At 46.6% G+C, this 15,044-nt stretch overlaps 1 protein-coding gene across 4 annotated transcripts in view; it reads left to right on the forward strand.

Annotated features, from left to right (window-relative positions):
- Nucleotides 1-9,364, forward strand: part of BMP3 (bone morphogenetic protein 3) — a 75,361-nt gene extending 65,997 nt beyond the window's left edge. For 2 of the 4 annotated variants that reach the window (XM_059471330.1, XM_059471331.1), the window contains 2 exons: nucleotides 4,820-5,709; nucleotides 7,602-9,364. In XM_059471330.1, coding sequence (XP_059327313.1) covers nucleotides 5,167-5,709; nucleotides 7,602-7,793 — 735 coding nt within the window. In that variant the 5' untranslated portion in view covers nucleotides 4,820-5,166 and the 3' untranslated portion in view covers nucleotides 7,794-9,364. The remainder of the gene's footprint in view (nucleotides 1-4,819; nucleotides 5,710-7,601) is intronic. The other 2 variants (XM_059471328.1, XM_059471329.1) reach the window with 1 other exon arrangement.
- Nucleotides 9,365-15,044: the final 5,680 nt, after the last annotated feature.

The raw sequence follows: 15,044 nt of genomic DNA on the forward strand, positions 1-15,044 counted from the left end.
AGGATTTGTTGAAGCTCGTCCCTGTTTCTGGTCAGAGAACAGGGGTGTCGCAGGTGGCAGCTGTGGCCCTGTAACCAACAACCAACAAAACCCAGCTAAGACTGATTGATCAAAACAAGCATCCTCATTCCTGATAAAAGCAAGTTTCCCTTTCTGTGGCTCAATTCTCTGAGGGGATAGGACCAGAGCTTCAGCCCCATGTGGCACCTCTTTGAAGCCTCCTGCCCTGAAATCTCTCATGCACCAGACTTTACAACGAGGCTGGACTGTTGCTTGTTTGGGCTGGGGCTTTTGGCCACTGATTTTGATGAACATTCATGTGATCATTCAGGCAAATTTGTTTCCTGTTAATCTTGCTAAATTACCTGGGTGCATAACTGTACACTTTGAATAGCCCAGGAAAAGGAACCTGTGGCTGTGACAAAGATGAAAAGAAACCCCAGGCCTGAAATCCTTGAGGAGTGCAGTGAGGATGTACATATATCTTTCTCTGAGTGTTTAGTTACACTTTAGCACTGTTCTCTTTTATGGACTTAACTGCTCTAATTTGTTTCTCTATATGTGAGTGTGATTTCTGCAGCAGCTCTTCTCCCTGTTGCAGGACATTTCTGGGACAGCTCTGGTAGTCCTTGTTGTGCTTTGGACAGGCCTTTTCCAGTTCTTTACCTGTGGGTGCCACAGGAGTGAGTGGTTTTCCATGCGTTGTCTCTCTAAAAGACATATAGGAAGAACATGAGCCACAGTGGATCACTGGGGCAGTTCTGGCAAGGGAACTCTGGAGATGTGGTCCTGCAGGGGTGTCTGTACACGACTGGTCTCTCCTCCTGGAAGAGACCTGAGCAGAAGTGTGCTTACTCTCAGCACTGCCTCTGGAGGTGTGCTGGTGGCTGCCCAGGCTCAGGAGTTGGAGGTCACATACAGCATGAAGAAATAAAAGAGACTGGAAAGACAAAAGCCTCAAATGCAGATTAGATTTGCTTCTGAAAGCATTTTTAATCCTAGCATCACTTAAGGAACACAGCTTGCAAATGAGTCCTGACTTTGTTTGGAAGGTCCTCCTAATGGTGTTATAGTAAAGATATACAGTCAGAAATTACTTTAAACTCTTTTTTAATGACTGAAGTTCAAGTAATTTCAGGTATTACACCTTCCCCTAGGCCAATTCTTGTGGTTTTAGAGATACGTTCTCCTCCCTTTCCAAAGGCTTTTCTTTCCTTTGTTGTGGTGTGAAGTGCCCACGCAAACGGGGAAACAGAGCTCACCGGCTGCCATCAGCCTGCAGAAACCAGTCCAGGCCAAATGCTGGCCCCTCTGAGCACCAGAGTATCAGGGGCTCTTTGCAATAAGAGCTTTACAAATATCCAGTCAGAAGACTTGTGTTTTTTCCTTCTGTGTGTTTCTTCAGTTTTGGGGTTTGCTGGGTTTTTTTGCTGCACTCATGTAAATACAATGCAAGCAGTAGCATCCTGGTATTTTTCAGGAACTTGACGAACATTAAGCTAAGATTTGGGCAGATGGGCCCAAATCTGCAGGCCTCTGAGGCAAATGGGCAGGATCTGTAGGTTGGGCCTCTCAGGACAGAATTTTCTGGCTTCTGTCACTGTATGTCTCACAGCGGTGCCATGAGTGTGAGCGACCTGTGTTCACAGTTCCCTGCTGGTCCCTGTTTCTAGAACACATTGCTTCAGCCTGAGGAGCTGTGGCATCAGAGCACAGGCTGTGCACAAGTTGCTTTTCACCCCAGCAGCCCAAGTGCAATGAGTCATGGCTGTGAGGATTCTGCCCGTTTTTGTGTCTGCTGTGGATGTACCCCCTTAGCCTGCTTGGCTTGTGCCAGCTTCGGGCTAGATGTTGTGTTTAGTCTTAATACCTGCTGTGGTCCTCCTGCTTAAAATATAGAGAGAAGAGATCAAGTGGCCACTGTGCAGCACACTTAGGCTGTGCAACGTGCAGATTTGTGGGTTTCGTACCATGAAACCTTCATGTAAGTTAGGTCCTGGGTATGCAGCTTTGCTGTTTCTGCACAAGTTGTTTATTTGAGCAGTTGATAGCTTTAGTCCGTGGTGAACTTGCTGCTGTTTTATATCAAGTTGCTAGCTGCTGTGATGTTACCTGTTTTGCTAAAAGAGTTAGTAAAACCAGTTTGGTACCCGGTCCTATGCTCTTTCAAAAGGGAGAACTGCATCCCATCTTTTTCTTTTGCACAGAACACAAATTGGTAACTAGGAAGCAGCAGCCAAGTAAGAGGAAGATGGGAGAAAAGAGAAAATCTGGTTTCCAAATCTGTTTTTGTTGAGGAACTTGTTCCTGTTTCCAGCTCCTAGTGAGCTTTTGTATATGGGCTGTGAAGTGATGAGAACAGGATTTTGCACCGGAAACGCCAATCCATTCTTAACCAGGCCCTGGCACAAGGGCACCTCTGTAATACCTCCTTTAAATGATGGCTAATGGTGACCGTATAACTAAATAGTCCTCGTTATTGCATCCTTTTTCACCCGTGGGATAGATTTGGCAGTCCATAAAAATGTCAGGGCATCCTCTATAAAGGTAAACACACCACATGTTAGCAGATACATTCCAGCTTATTGATGCCTGAAATCCCCCTTGTGACAGGAATCTGCCTGTGCCAGCGACCTCGGTCTTGACAGACCTACTGCACTTCCTTAAAAACACGTTTTTAATGCTGGTCACAGGCCTTCCTTGCAGCTGTGGGTTGGTGTGGGGAGGTGAGGAAGTGTGAACCATGCCCCTAAGATCCAGCAGGTACAAGTACTTCAGCTGCTGTGCCAGGAGCTGGGTTCAAGTAAACAGTTGGAATGGTTTGGAATGGTTTCCAGCAGAGCAAAAACAGTGTCTCGTTTCAATGAAATGAAATTTTCCTGAGCAAAAGATGCTTTTGTAGTTATTTTAAAGCTTCCTTGACGTGCCTGTAATTTTTAAGGGTAATTTCTAGCCCAGGGAACACTTATTTCAGTGCAATGCTTACACCTGGGAGTCAGGTATTGGTGTCACACAAGTGGTGTGCTGGACCCAGTGCTCCCAAATTTTGATGGAACCCCAAGTTATGCAGTTGGGTTTCTCGAGACAGAATGTGGTGGATCCACAGATGTCTGTGCTGCCCACTAGTAACTGTTGTTGAGGTGATTTTGCAGATAAAAGATGGGAGAATTCAGAGCTGCTGAAGCTTCAGGTGGTTGTGTAGGAAAATAGCACCATCTACTGCAAGTGCTTTGTCTTGGCATAGAGCTGCAGGCTGGAATTTAGCTTTTAACCAAAATGATAGCTCCATCTATGTGTGCCCCATGCTGTCCAGAATTTCTTGATGAACAATAGGAGCTTCCTTTGTCTTCCAATACAATATGCCAGTTTAGAAAAGGCAGGATTTTTTAAGTGGCATTGGTAATAAAAATTGAGATGAAAACTTGTCCTTCAGCATACAGCAGTGATGCAAATAATAACTTCTTAAACAGGTGCCCATGAGACACCATGAATTCTGGCTCCTGAGACTGATCTACTCAGTGCCCTGCCAAAGTGTGTATTAACCTTATTACATCCCAAATGTAATGTGTGTAATAACCTTATTACATCAGTGGTTACAAACCAAGCAGAGATCAGGTCCTCATGTATGCCTGGTGCAAGCATAATCAAGGGCTGGTTTTGGCTTGAGGAATAAAAAGTAGGATGGAATTCCAGGTAAATCTAGTTCCCTAGGCATCTGTTATAGTGGTATGTGAGTTTTCAGCACTTAGAAAGTTACCTATGTGCTCTGCTGCCAGATGAGGCTGAATGTGTAAACAAAGATGATTCCTTAGGTTATTTGGCCTTTTCACTCTTTTGGCCCTGTTCTACTGAAGAAAACATGGAGTTTTTTCCATAATTCCATGAAGCAGTGCATCTGCTAAGTTGGGGAGAAGGGTTCTCTCTTTCTTGCTGCTTTTTTTAATGTACTGATTGGAATACTATGACACAAAAGTGTTCAGAAGAGGAGGAAGCTGCTTGGATTGCTGGGGTAGGGATGGGGCTGCACAGGGAGAGTCCAGGCGTTTGCCACACTTACCTGAGTGGCGCTGGCCATTGGGATACTGCAGGCTGGAGGCACAGGACATGAAATTGTCAATGTCTGTGGAAGATCAGTACTGGAAATGATGTTTTCACTTGCCTGGGCAGGGTCATCCCTAGTCCATGGCCATCTCTGTGCTTCTCATTGCTTGGACTGACCCTTTGAAGAGGCTTTTCACACGCCGTGGTGTCCAAAAAGCGTTTAATTCTGCATGGTCCCGTTTCCCTCACGTGTCAGGATGTTTCCAGCCCCTTGGGTGGGGCTGCAGACCATACCTTAGCTACACTGTATTTGAGTTTTCCCTGCCAGCCTGGTTTTACAGCCTAACATTCTGATCTGTATTTCTCTTTTCTCTGAAGGACAGACATAACTGCAGCCCACAGGGATTTTTAGAAAAATTACACCTTCCTCTTGGGCCTTGCTGTTGCACTTTGTGGATGTTAGAGTCCCCCATGTGTTCTACCCCATGACCCCTCAAATCTGGTTTTGGATTGGCTTTCTTTGCGCTATTGAGGTTGCTCTAGTACTGTCTGCCTGCCTTCAGCTGTATGAGTAAATACCTTCTAACTCTGGCATGAAAACTGATGAAGTGTCCAGGATGGAATGACAAATGTAGCCAGTGTAACTGATTGCCCTAGAGGGAAACTTCAGGTGTGATTAGTATCTGACTTAGCCAAAAGGCTGTCAGAGCAGCCCTGTGTCCCCTCTGGATGACATTTTTAGATGCCTGTATTCTTATGTGATTACTTGTTTTTCTAGGGAGCCCTGAGGGCCAGGAGGTGTATGTTTTTAACCTGACATCACTCACAGAGTCTGAAAATGTCCTGTCAGCCTCAGTGTATTATTATATTGGTGATCTGCTACATGTGAAGTGGAACTGTTCTGAGCCCAGTGGCTGTTCCCATCACCAGCACAGGAAACCTGAAATTCAGATACACCTTTCAGTTTGGACCTTTCCTTCAGCTGGGAGCCCGGCTCGGAGCCTGGGACATTTCCTCATCAATGTCTCCTCTGCTTACCAGGATGTCCTCTCCTGGCAGTGGAAGGACATTACTCGGCTCCTGCACGAGGCAAAGCAAAACAACGAGCTGCTGATCAGCGTTAAAATGGATCTACCCGGCCATCATCCCTGGGAAAGGGCCTCTTCCTCCCACGAGCCCTACATCCTGATTTACGCCAACGATTCCGCCATCTCCGAGCCTGAGAGTGTCGTGTCCACTCTGCGAGGACACCGTCATCCTCTGGCCAGGGCCCTTCCCAAGCCACAAGGCCACAGGAGGAGGAGACGCTCTGCGAACGTCCTGTTGCCACTGCAGAACAACGAGCTCCCAGGAGCCCAGTACCAGTATGGGGAGGAGCAGAGCTGGGAGGGCACGAGGCCCTACAAGACCTTCCAGCCACAGCTGGCAGACAGGGCCAGGAGCAAGAAGAAGCAGAGGAAGAGCCATCTGCAGAAGAGCCAGACTCTGCAGTTTGATGAGCAGACACTGAAAAAGGCGAGGAGGAAGCAGTGGAACGAGCCCAGGAGCTGCGCCCGGCGCTACCTCAAGGTGGATTTTGCAGACATCGGCTGGAGCGAGTGGATTATTTCCCCCAAGTCCTTCGACGCCTATTACTGCTCAGGAGAATGCCAATTCCCAATTCCAAAGGTATGATGCTTTTTCACTGTCTGTTACCATAACCTGGGCATTTTGTTTGCCATGTCCGAGGGAATCCAAAAGCAATGGATCCAGGCCCACTCACTGTCAAAATATCCCATGGTTTGTATGAGCTGATTGCATGAGAGTAGCAGGGGAGGCTGATGTGCTCCTAGCCCTGTGACCTGGATTGATGAACTCTGCTCCAAATGTCCAGTGTCATTCTTAGCAACATTTTTAGTAGGTCCTGGAGGCTGCTTAAACCTGGGATTTGAGGCTGGCCTAAAATGGGGGGCATCAGTAAAGGCAGAGCTCTTGGACTCACTGCAGCCTTTCATTCTAAAGTCTTTGGTCCTGCCACAGAGAAGCCAGAGCAGTTGGTTCCAAAATATATGTGGCATTCAGAGCAAAGGGAGTCTCCCTTTGAAAGTGGTGGGTGGAAGAATGGCACCCAAGGGGATGGAGCCCAGGCAAAGCAAGCTGCAGAAGATGGGGTCCTCTCCTTGGAGGAATAGAAGACTTGCCTAGCTCCAGCTGCAGGAGCGGGCTTCAAAGCCGGGCATCACAGGATCTGCTGCTACTGAGTGTGTTTGCAGAGGGATACCCTGACCCTCAGGCAATAACAGACTACTCTGGGTACATCACGTGCCCTTGCTGAGGGTGAGCCTCTAGAGTTAGTAACCTGGTGGGTAATGGAGAACAGATGTACCCCCCATGCCTCCAGATGTGCATGTTTTAGCCATGCCCTGGTTTTTCCAGCTGGTTTGACTGCTGTCCAACCCATCTGTGCTGGGAGCATGACCTGGCATAGAGCTTGTGGGCCACAGAGATGTTCTCCTGTCGGGAATGAGAGCTCACAGCTGCCTTTTGTGCCCTGCTTGTAACCCAGCTGCAAGGACACCCCACAGGACAGTAGGTGTTCTGCCTTGTGGCATGTGATCATCAGGCTCAGGACAGCTGTTGGGCTCCCAGTTATTCTGGGGAGAATGCTGCCCAGCAGCTGAGTAAGGGAACGTGGCTGGGGACTACCAGAGCTTTCACTTCCCTTTGAAGACAGAAATGATACAGAAATCTGAGTTGTATGATAATCCAAAACTTGTTTATAAATCCCTGGCTGCTACTGCTGAGGGGTATAGGTACTCTTGGATTCAAAGCAAACCAACAGAAATGTCTCTGATCAGCTTAGATGGGGACTTAAAACTTCATGTACTAATGTGCTGAGCAAAAGAGATGACAAGCTGGAATTCACAGTTATTCCTGCTCTTTTTGCAGGTCCATATCTAACCCTTAAGACTGACTCTTTTTTCCCAGAACCGAATCATCTCTCATTCCAGCAAAACTGCAAGTTGAACATTTGGCCAAAATGACATGGTTCTGTGTATTTCTCAGGGACATGTGATGGGATACACACTAAACTGTTTTGATTCCCAGATTGTGTGTGTAAGAACAACTCTAAAGCCAAAGCAAAAGTCCCTGGCTAAAAGCTGCATCCTGTGCATTTTTTATGCTCACTTATCTCTTGTACAGATACTTGGATCAGGAAGCATTTCAGGGTTCAGAGAAAAACTTTTGTGCTTTTCATTTCTCTGCATTGTTTTTTTATTTTTGTGAACACTTTAATGGCTTCTGGTTTTGTGACCAAGCAGTCACCTTACCAGGCAGATTGGCTTTCTCTTCAGAGCAAACCCAAGCTCTGGTGTCCCTTTTTATGAATTTAGGGAGCTTTGCCCTTTGAAGTTTCTCCTCTGAGGAAAATATCACTTTAGTATGAGGCAGAGCTGGCTGGAGATGTTCCAGCTGAGGGGTCTCAACAGGGCCCTTCAACAAAGCAATGTGATTGTAGAGTAGTGAATCCATGGCAGCGTGGGTGCAGTGACATGTTCTGCCGTGTCTTTCTCTTGCAGGCCATGAAGCCATCCAACCACGCCACCATCCAGAGCATTGTGAGAGCCGTCGGCGTCGTCCCCGGCATCCCCGAGCCTTGCTGTGTTCCTGACAAAATGTCTTCCCTCAGTATCTTATTCTTTGATGAGAACAAGAATGTGGTTCTGAAGGTGTACCCCAACATGACAGTGGAGTCCTGTGCGTGCAGATAACGCCTTGGGAGGCTGTGGGCAATGCCAGGGTGAGGGCTTGCTGTCTGGGGAAGGGGTGGGCAGGAGTCTCATCATACCTGCTTCGTGTTTGCACTGCCATGCATCTCCTTTGGACAAGAAAATGTAAAGAAATCCAGTCAGTGAGAGTGGGAGCAGGATGGATTCCAAACAGTGGTTCCAAGGGAAGTGAAGACAAACTTCATTTGTCCGTGATTCTGACCAAGACACAAGGCTTGGGAATGGCACCTGACTGTACCTGTTGGAAGTGAGAGGGGAAGGAAGGATCTGCAGATTTTTGAGACTGCCCAAAGGACATAATGATCTATTTTTGTACAAGATTTTGGAAGCAGCACAGGCTGGTACTTCCTATCTCTGTTCTAATGGTGACTAATGGCGAGGGGAGGTTAGAAATGTAGTAGTCTTCATTTTAAAGCTAAGTTTCTTGCCATAGGTTTTAGAGTAGTACAAGGCAGCAAAACAAATCTGACATCCTGAAAGCCGTAGGTAAGCCCAGGTGACTTGCATCTCCTTGGTAGGAGGTTACCCACCTTGTGTGCGAGTTCCTTTCCCCTGACAGTGCTCTGTAATTGAGCCCTTGGGAGCTCAGCAGCCCCGGGCACAGGAGCTCCAAGCAGCCCTGCTGAGGGCATCCCTCTCAATTCTGCTATGGACACTCAGCAGGCCAGGGCTGTGGAAATGCCACCCTCAGTCAGGTGGCTGAATGACTTGTTCACCTCACCTCAAGTTCTAGAACAGTCTTCCAAATAATCTGTGGGCTGCCTGCCTGCAAGGGCGCTGTTGCCAGGCTGTGCAGTGGCCTCTACTCCCAGGTAACAAGTGACAGGACCAGGGATCACAGCCTCCAGCTGCACCAGGGAAGGGTCAGGCTGGACATAAGGAAGAATTTCTTCATGGACAGGATGGTCAGGCAGTGGAAGGGGCTGCCCAGCGAGGTGCTGGAGTCACCCTCCATGGAGCTGTTCAGGAAAGGGGCACTCGGTGCTCTGATTTAGCTGGCAAGGTGGTGATTCAGTTCTTCCATCCTCGGGGGGCCCTGAACTCATCAGCAGCAGGGTGTCACTCCTGGGGCAGGGCTGGTCCCAGAGATTGGCACCCTCAGCTGAGGAGAGGCTTGTGAGTTTGCAGGATGGGTTTAGTGGCTCCTTTTTCCTTCTAAAACCAGCATTTTTAAATGTTTTCTGGGGAAAGGTTTATCTGTGTACAGACAGTCAATTTTAAAAAGTGAAAATCACCCCCAAGAAAGAAAAGTTATTTTGTATATGGAAAGAAACTTTTACAGATGCTTCTAATTTATTTTGTATCCATGGCCCTCCTAATGTATCCTCCTTTATCTCAGCACTCTTTAAGCCATGCAGTTTTCTCTGTCAGTGCAAAGATGAGCTGCCAGGACTGTAGGGGAGCTCCAAAGGACAGGAGCACTCGCAGGGTGAAGGGCATGTTTCACTGCTGATGGATAAGCTTGTCTGCTCTGTATTGTTTTCCTCCAGTCATGTGGACGTTGTGCTCGGAATTCCGAAGAAGCGGAAAATAAAATGGCTTTAAAATGAAAATCCATGTTTTCCTGTGTGGCACTCAGATGTTTCCAAGAACATTCAGGGCCGCCTGGGAGAGCCTTTCCTGAACCTCTTCAGGCTTCTGGTGCTCGGGGCTGTGGGGTTTGTTGTGCAGAAAACATCCCAGGCTGTCTGCCCCGGGTCTAGATGTGCATTTCCACAGTTCCTCAGAGTGGGGAAAGGCCAAGAGGCTGGCAGGAAGGGCTTCCTCCCAAGCCTGGGCAGCCTCAGGACACCTCAAGTTTTGTTTTTAAATGTTTGTTCTCTTTTGTTTCCAAGCCCAGGGCTAAGCTGGAGAAAAGGTGGAGAGAGTAGCAAGTGCGACTCCCATGTTTAGATCCATCCTTGGATTCCAGGCTCTCCTGGTGGGTCTGTGCTGCCTGAGGGAAGGAAACGTTGGCAGTACCTGTTTGTTCACCTGTGCAGCTGGGAGGAGACACTGAGCATGGAATGGCAGGGAAGCTGCACTGTGGTGACTGGAGGAGAAGCATCCTGCCTCACGTGCTGTGGTCATTTCCCCTCTGGATCCTTGTTTCCCTCTATGTCTCTGTATCCCTCTGTCCTTGTTGTGTAACTGGTTTTTCTCCGTCTTTCTCCATGCCTCACTCCAGTTCCTTTTTATTCTCTGTGGCGCTCCCTGAGACATTCTTCCTCACAGGATCCTTGTGTCCCATTCCCTGTTCCTGTTTTTTTGCCTTTTTTCTGGCCTTTCTTGCCTTTTTTCTTGCCCCCAGGTAGGCTGAACATTTCTACTGCTTATGGCTTCCTCTCCTCTCCTCTCCTCTCCTCTCCTCTCCTCTCCTCTCCTCTCCTCTCCTCTCCTCTCCTCTCCTCTCCTCTCCTCTCCTCTCCTCTCCTCTCCTCTCCTCTCCTCTCCTCTCCTCTCCTCTCCTCTCCTCTCCTCTCCTCTCCTCTCCTCTCCTCTCCTCTCCTCTCCTCTCCTCTCCTCTCCTCTCCTCTCCTCTCCCTCTTTCTTCCTGTAGTAGAAACTTTCAGGCTACCTGGGAGTAAGAGAACCCCAAACTATAATGATTTAAAGAAAACTATTTACTCCCTGGGAGCCTGAAATTTTCTACTGCACCAGACATACAGCAGGCAAGAAAAACTGCAAGAAAGGCAAGAAAAAAAAAAGGGAAGAATAACAGCAGGAAAAAAGGCAAGAAGAAAGGCAAGAAAAAAGGAAGAAAAGGCAAGAAAAAAGGGAAGAAAAGCCAGAAAATGCTAGAAAGGGAAGCAAGAAAGGGAAGAAAAAAAGGCAAGAAAGGCCAGAAAAAAGGCAAGAAGCACCCACTGTAGGACCTTGAAAAAGAGTGTGATTCTATTGTTTACATTATAGGAAATATGCCTTTGTGACCCTGTAGTGGTTCTGACACTGGTGGATGGACCTGCTGGGGCAGTGACAGTATGATCTGTGTAGCATATTGGCATCAGTTTGATTTAATCAGTGAGAGTGCAGGGGAGTCCTATAGATTGCTTCATGTTGAAACAAACAGGGTAAATTTTCATCAGTTGAAACTTTTTTGCAGACCCTCACTGAGCATAATTTGTTGCAGACTCAGTGCATGCTGTGCTGACCTCCTAGGAGTGTAAGGAGCTCATGTGTGCTACTTTTTTGCTTTAGGACACTCTGAGGTATTTATTCCTTTTGGGATACATGATGATAATTCCCAAGACAGGTAGTTATAAGATATGACATTGGGAAAAAGCCTGTGTTGTTGTCAAAAGTTAATTTTACCTTATTTCTTAGCCAGTAGTTAGCTTTTTGCTTTATTTTTGTGGTATCAGTATTTTATTGTTTAAAAAATTGCTTCAAAATAACTTCAGTGGTTGACCACCAGTACCTTGTTCAGATTTGCCTATTTGCTTGTAGCTAAAATGTTTGCATATTGTTTATCATTCTGTTTAAGGAACTGCTGCCCAGTCAACTGGATAATAATAACTGAATAACTATCTGTCTAGGACATAGGGAGAGGATTTAGGTAATGTCTTTGTTTTCAGAAGAAAGTTCCAGTGTAGTTTCTAAATAGAGATGTGAACATGTAGCTTTAGACCCAGTTAAAAAATAAAAGGGCTTGAAGGAAGTGCTGTGCTCCTGTCCAGGGCAGTTGGACTCATTCTGTGCCTTCTTTGGGGGGTGAGGAAAAGGGAATGAAGACTCGGGGCTCTGATGCCATTGGGAGCACCCCAAGGTCCCCAGGAGAGGGAGCCCCACTGCCATGCAGGAGCAGGTGGGTGGCAGGCAAGGAATTTGTCTCTAAATTCATTTGGGGAGAAACCCTCTCTATCCACTCATTTGTTTACAGGAATGTAGGAAACTCTGACTAGAGATGGGTAGTAATTTTGAAATACATTGCCATAACGTTTTTATCTAGGAATGAACCAAGCTGTGCCCTGAAACCATAAGAACAGCTGCAGGGGCTGAAGGCAATAAAGGGCTCTCTGGCACCTTTTGCCTCCGTTCTCTGCCAGTCCCCAAATCGTGTCGCAGTCCCGGAAGAGGCGCTTGTCATCCAGAGTGCCAAAATGAAGACCTGTAAAATCCTAGCTCTGGTTTTTTTACTTCATATTTATGTCATTACAGAAAGCAAGGAAAGAAGAAATGCGACTGGTTCCCACTATTGCTTTGTGAAGGCTTTTTTTAAAGGCTGGTGTGTTTATATTCTTTTTTTCCACTCCAAGCTTGACTTTTCCCCTCGTTTTTCGAGGTCTGCTGCATTGGGTGTCCCAAGGTGGGTTGGATTCCTCAGCAAGGACCTTAGGAGTTGGTGCTGATTCTGCTTTTTCTGAAGGTGTATCAAAGTGTGCTAGCAGAATGACAGTTTTTTCCACTGGAAAGCTTTCCCTCTGTGCCATCAGTGCACGCACGTGTTTGAATTGTGGAACCAGATGGACTAAGAAAAGCCAACACCCACAGCAGATTTCTGTTTGCTCTGTTTTTGTGAGAAGCGGGCTGGCTGTGTGCTGGACGGGGAGAGGCGCTGCTGCAGAGTGGCATCAGCCCCAGGTGTGAGCTGTGAGGGTGATGGGGGCTCAGAGCACCCCAGGTGTGAGCTGTGAGGGTGATGGGGGGCTGGCTCCTGCCGGGGGGAGGCTGTTTTAGGGGGAGGGTTTGCCTCATCTCCCTTTTGCATAGAGCTGCTGAGTAGAGGGGTTTATGGGGGGCTCCCGGGGCTGTCTCATGGAAGGACTGTGAGAGCTTCTCACAGGGTCTGGGAGAACACCTGGATTCACGCTTGGATAAGTGGAGCATTGCTTAAAGGAGGTGCTGAGGGACGAATCTTTGTGCCGGGAAGCAGCAGCTGAACAGGTGAGCCCCTGTGGATTTGTAGCAGGGACTTTTGTCCTTTCCCTTTTCAATTTCATCTTGCCAATGCCTCCCCGGTGCCCTCAGGGAAGAAAAATGGAGCTTATGAGGACAAAACAAATTAAGGAGAGGGAAGAAGCTACTCTTCTGTTATTGTCTGTGTTTGAACCCCTTCACTTGTGGTTTTAAGGGTGTTGATTGAAGGAAAACTGCCTTTTTTAGGCTGTTGGGGGTATCACAGGTGTGAAAAACTCCGATCACTTGTTTTTAAAATTTTTAAAAGTGTAATGGTAATAAAATGGTTAAAAAGAAGAGTAACACAATTAAAATAATAACAGTTTGGACAAATTGAATTAAGACAATATAAGACAATAAAAACAAAGAGTTATGGACGTCCAGGTGCCTTTTTCTGGCATCACAAGCCCAAAAAAGGACACCCCTGAACAAAGGATTAACCCCCAAGAACAATAGCCCGTTGCATATTCACACACCTCATACATGATGCACAAATTCCATTCAAACACAGGATTCTGTCTGTTCATTGTCAGCTTGTTCCTTCTAATCCTAACAGTGCCTTCAAGGTGGGAAGAAGTTAGTTCCATCTGATAAGAGGGCAATAAATTCTTTTCCCTGAAAGATTTAGGTGTCCTGTGGCTGCTATCTGGTGGAGTGCCTCATTCCTTTCTTTAAAAAAAAAAAACCCACTAACGTAGTTCTTATTTTAACAATTTTTATAACCTAAAACTATATTTAACACAGTACTTAAGAGAATTAATACAGCATTTCTTTCTAACACAACACATATAACATTCATTTTAATATTTGCGAAAAGCCAATCATATAATACATGCATTTTTCACAACAGGGATGACAGGGAATCCCTGCATTTTATTTTAAGGGGAATGGGAAAAATATTGTTGTCATATTATGGGTTTGATTTGAAGGTAGCTACCCCATTTTCATCATCCTAAGGTTTAAATTGAGGGGGCAGCCCTGGTGTCCCTCCTTTTAAAGGGTTTGAATTGAGGTCAAAATCCCCCTTTCCCCATTATTTGAAGGCTTTCATTTGAGGAACACCCATTCTTTTCTGCTCTTCTGGGGTATGAAATTGAAGGGGAGAACACATTTATTTGCCCTTGTTGAAGTGAGGTGAGCACTGCCTGTGGCGTCAGTTTTGGGGTTCAATTGCAGGAGCCTGCAGCTCTCGCAGCGCTTGCAGGGCTGCAGTCGGGCTGTGCCGCTGCATTTGAGGGCTGTCGGGATCATCAGTTTGTCAGAGTGACCCCGAGGAAAGTTCGAAAGTCTGTTTTCCCAGCCCGGTGCTTAAAGAAGGAGTCAGGGCTCTTCATTTCTCGGTCTCAAGGTTGTTTATTTTATCTTATCTATTAAAAATCTTCTCCTGCCCTGCCGAGGTCAGCTCAGCAAGACAGTCTGAGGCACTCTGCCTGCTCACAGGGCGGCGTTATGTCTTTATACTACAAATTACATATACAATGTTTACAATCACTTTCCAATACCCATCACCTATGTTAGACAGTGAGCTTCTACTCTAAACCAATCGGTAAGTGCCAACATCACAGCAGAAGATGGAGGCCAAGAAGGAGAAAGCCTGGACACACCCAGTTCCCTCCATCTTGCCTCCTGAACCCCCATACCAAAAACCCTAAAATCTACTTTTCCACCTTGCGATAACTTCACTAATATTCTACTTAAGCTGTTGTGGCTTGCTGATCTTCATACAAAGTTGGTAATTTGCTCCACGGGTCATAATCCAAACCACAGGCATTTTGGACTATGTGCCAGGGTCTTTGAGACCCCTGGCAGGGGTCTGGGCTGCTCAGGACAGCCAGAGGGATGTCCTGGGTCCTGAACAAAGACAAGACTAACAGGGAAGTTCCTCCTGAAGGGGAAAAAGCAATTCTTATCTCTGAGGTCTAAGCATGCGGGGCATCTTCTTGCATCTGTCCCCCCCAGGCTTTCCAAAGCCCGGGCTGCAGAAACCCTCGGGGTTAGCAAGAACTGACAGCGATTCTGGCAGCCAACACTGCCCTCCTGTGTGGGTTGTTTGAACTCCATTCTACAATGGCTTTCTTTTCTGGGGTTAATAAATGCATTTAGAGTGCGTGGACGAGCATCTCACCTCATGACTCCCTCTAAATTCCAGAAAATAATTTAAAAATCTTCACAAATCATTACTTACCTTTTTTTTTAGGAATTACTTTGAAAACATAAATGACTGTGTAAAAATAGAAATATTCCTTCTAAATTTATATACAATTTTATGTCCTGTGTAGTCATTTTTAAAAGCTCTACAGAACTCTGCTGGATCAGCTTCAACAGGAATCTCTTCAGTGAAACTTGTGAGAGAAAGGG

This window comes from Ammospiza nelsoni, chromosome 4, assembly GCF_027579445.1.
Source record: "Ammospiza nelsoni isolate bAmmNel1 chromosome 4, bAmmNel1.pri, whole genome shotgun sequence".
Classification (NCBI taxonomy): Eukaryota; Metazoa; Chordata; class Aves; order Passeriformes; family Passerellidae; genus Ammospiza; species Ammospiza nelsoni.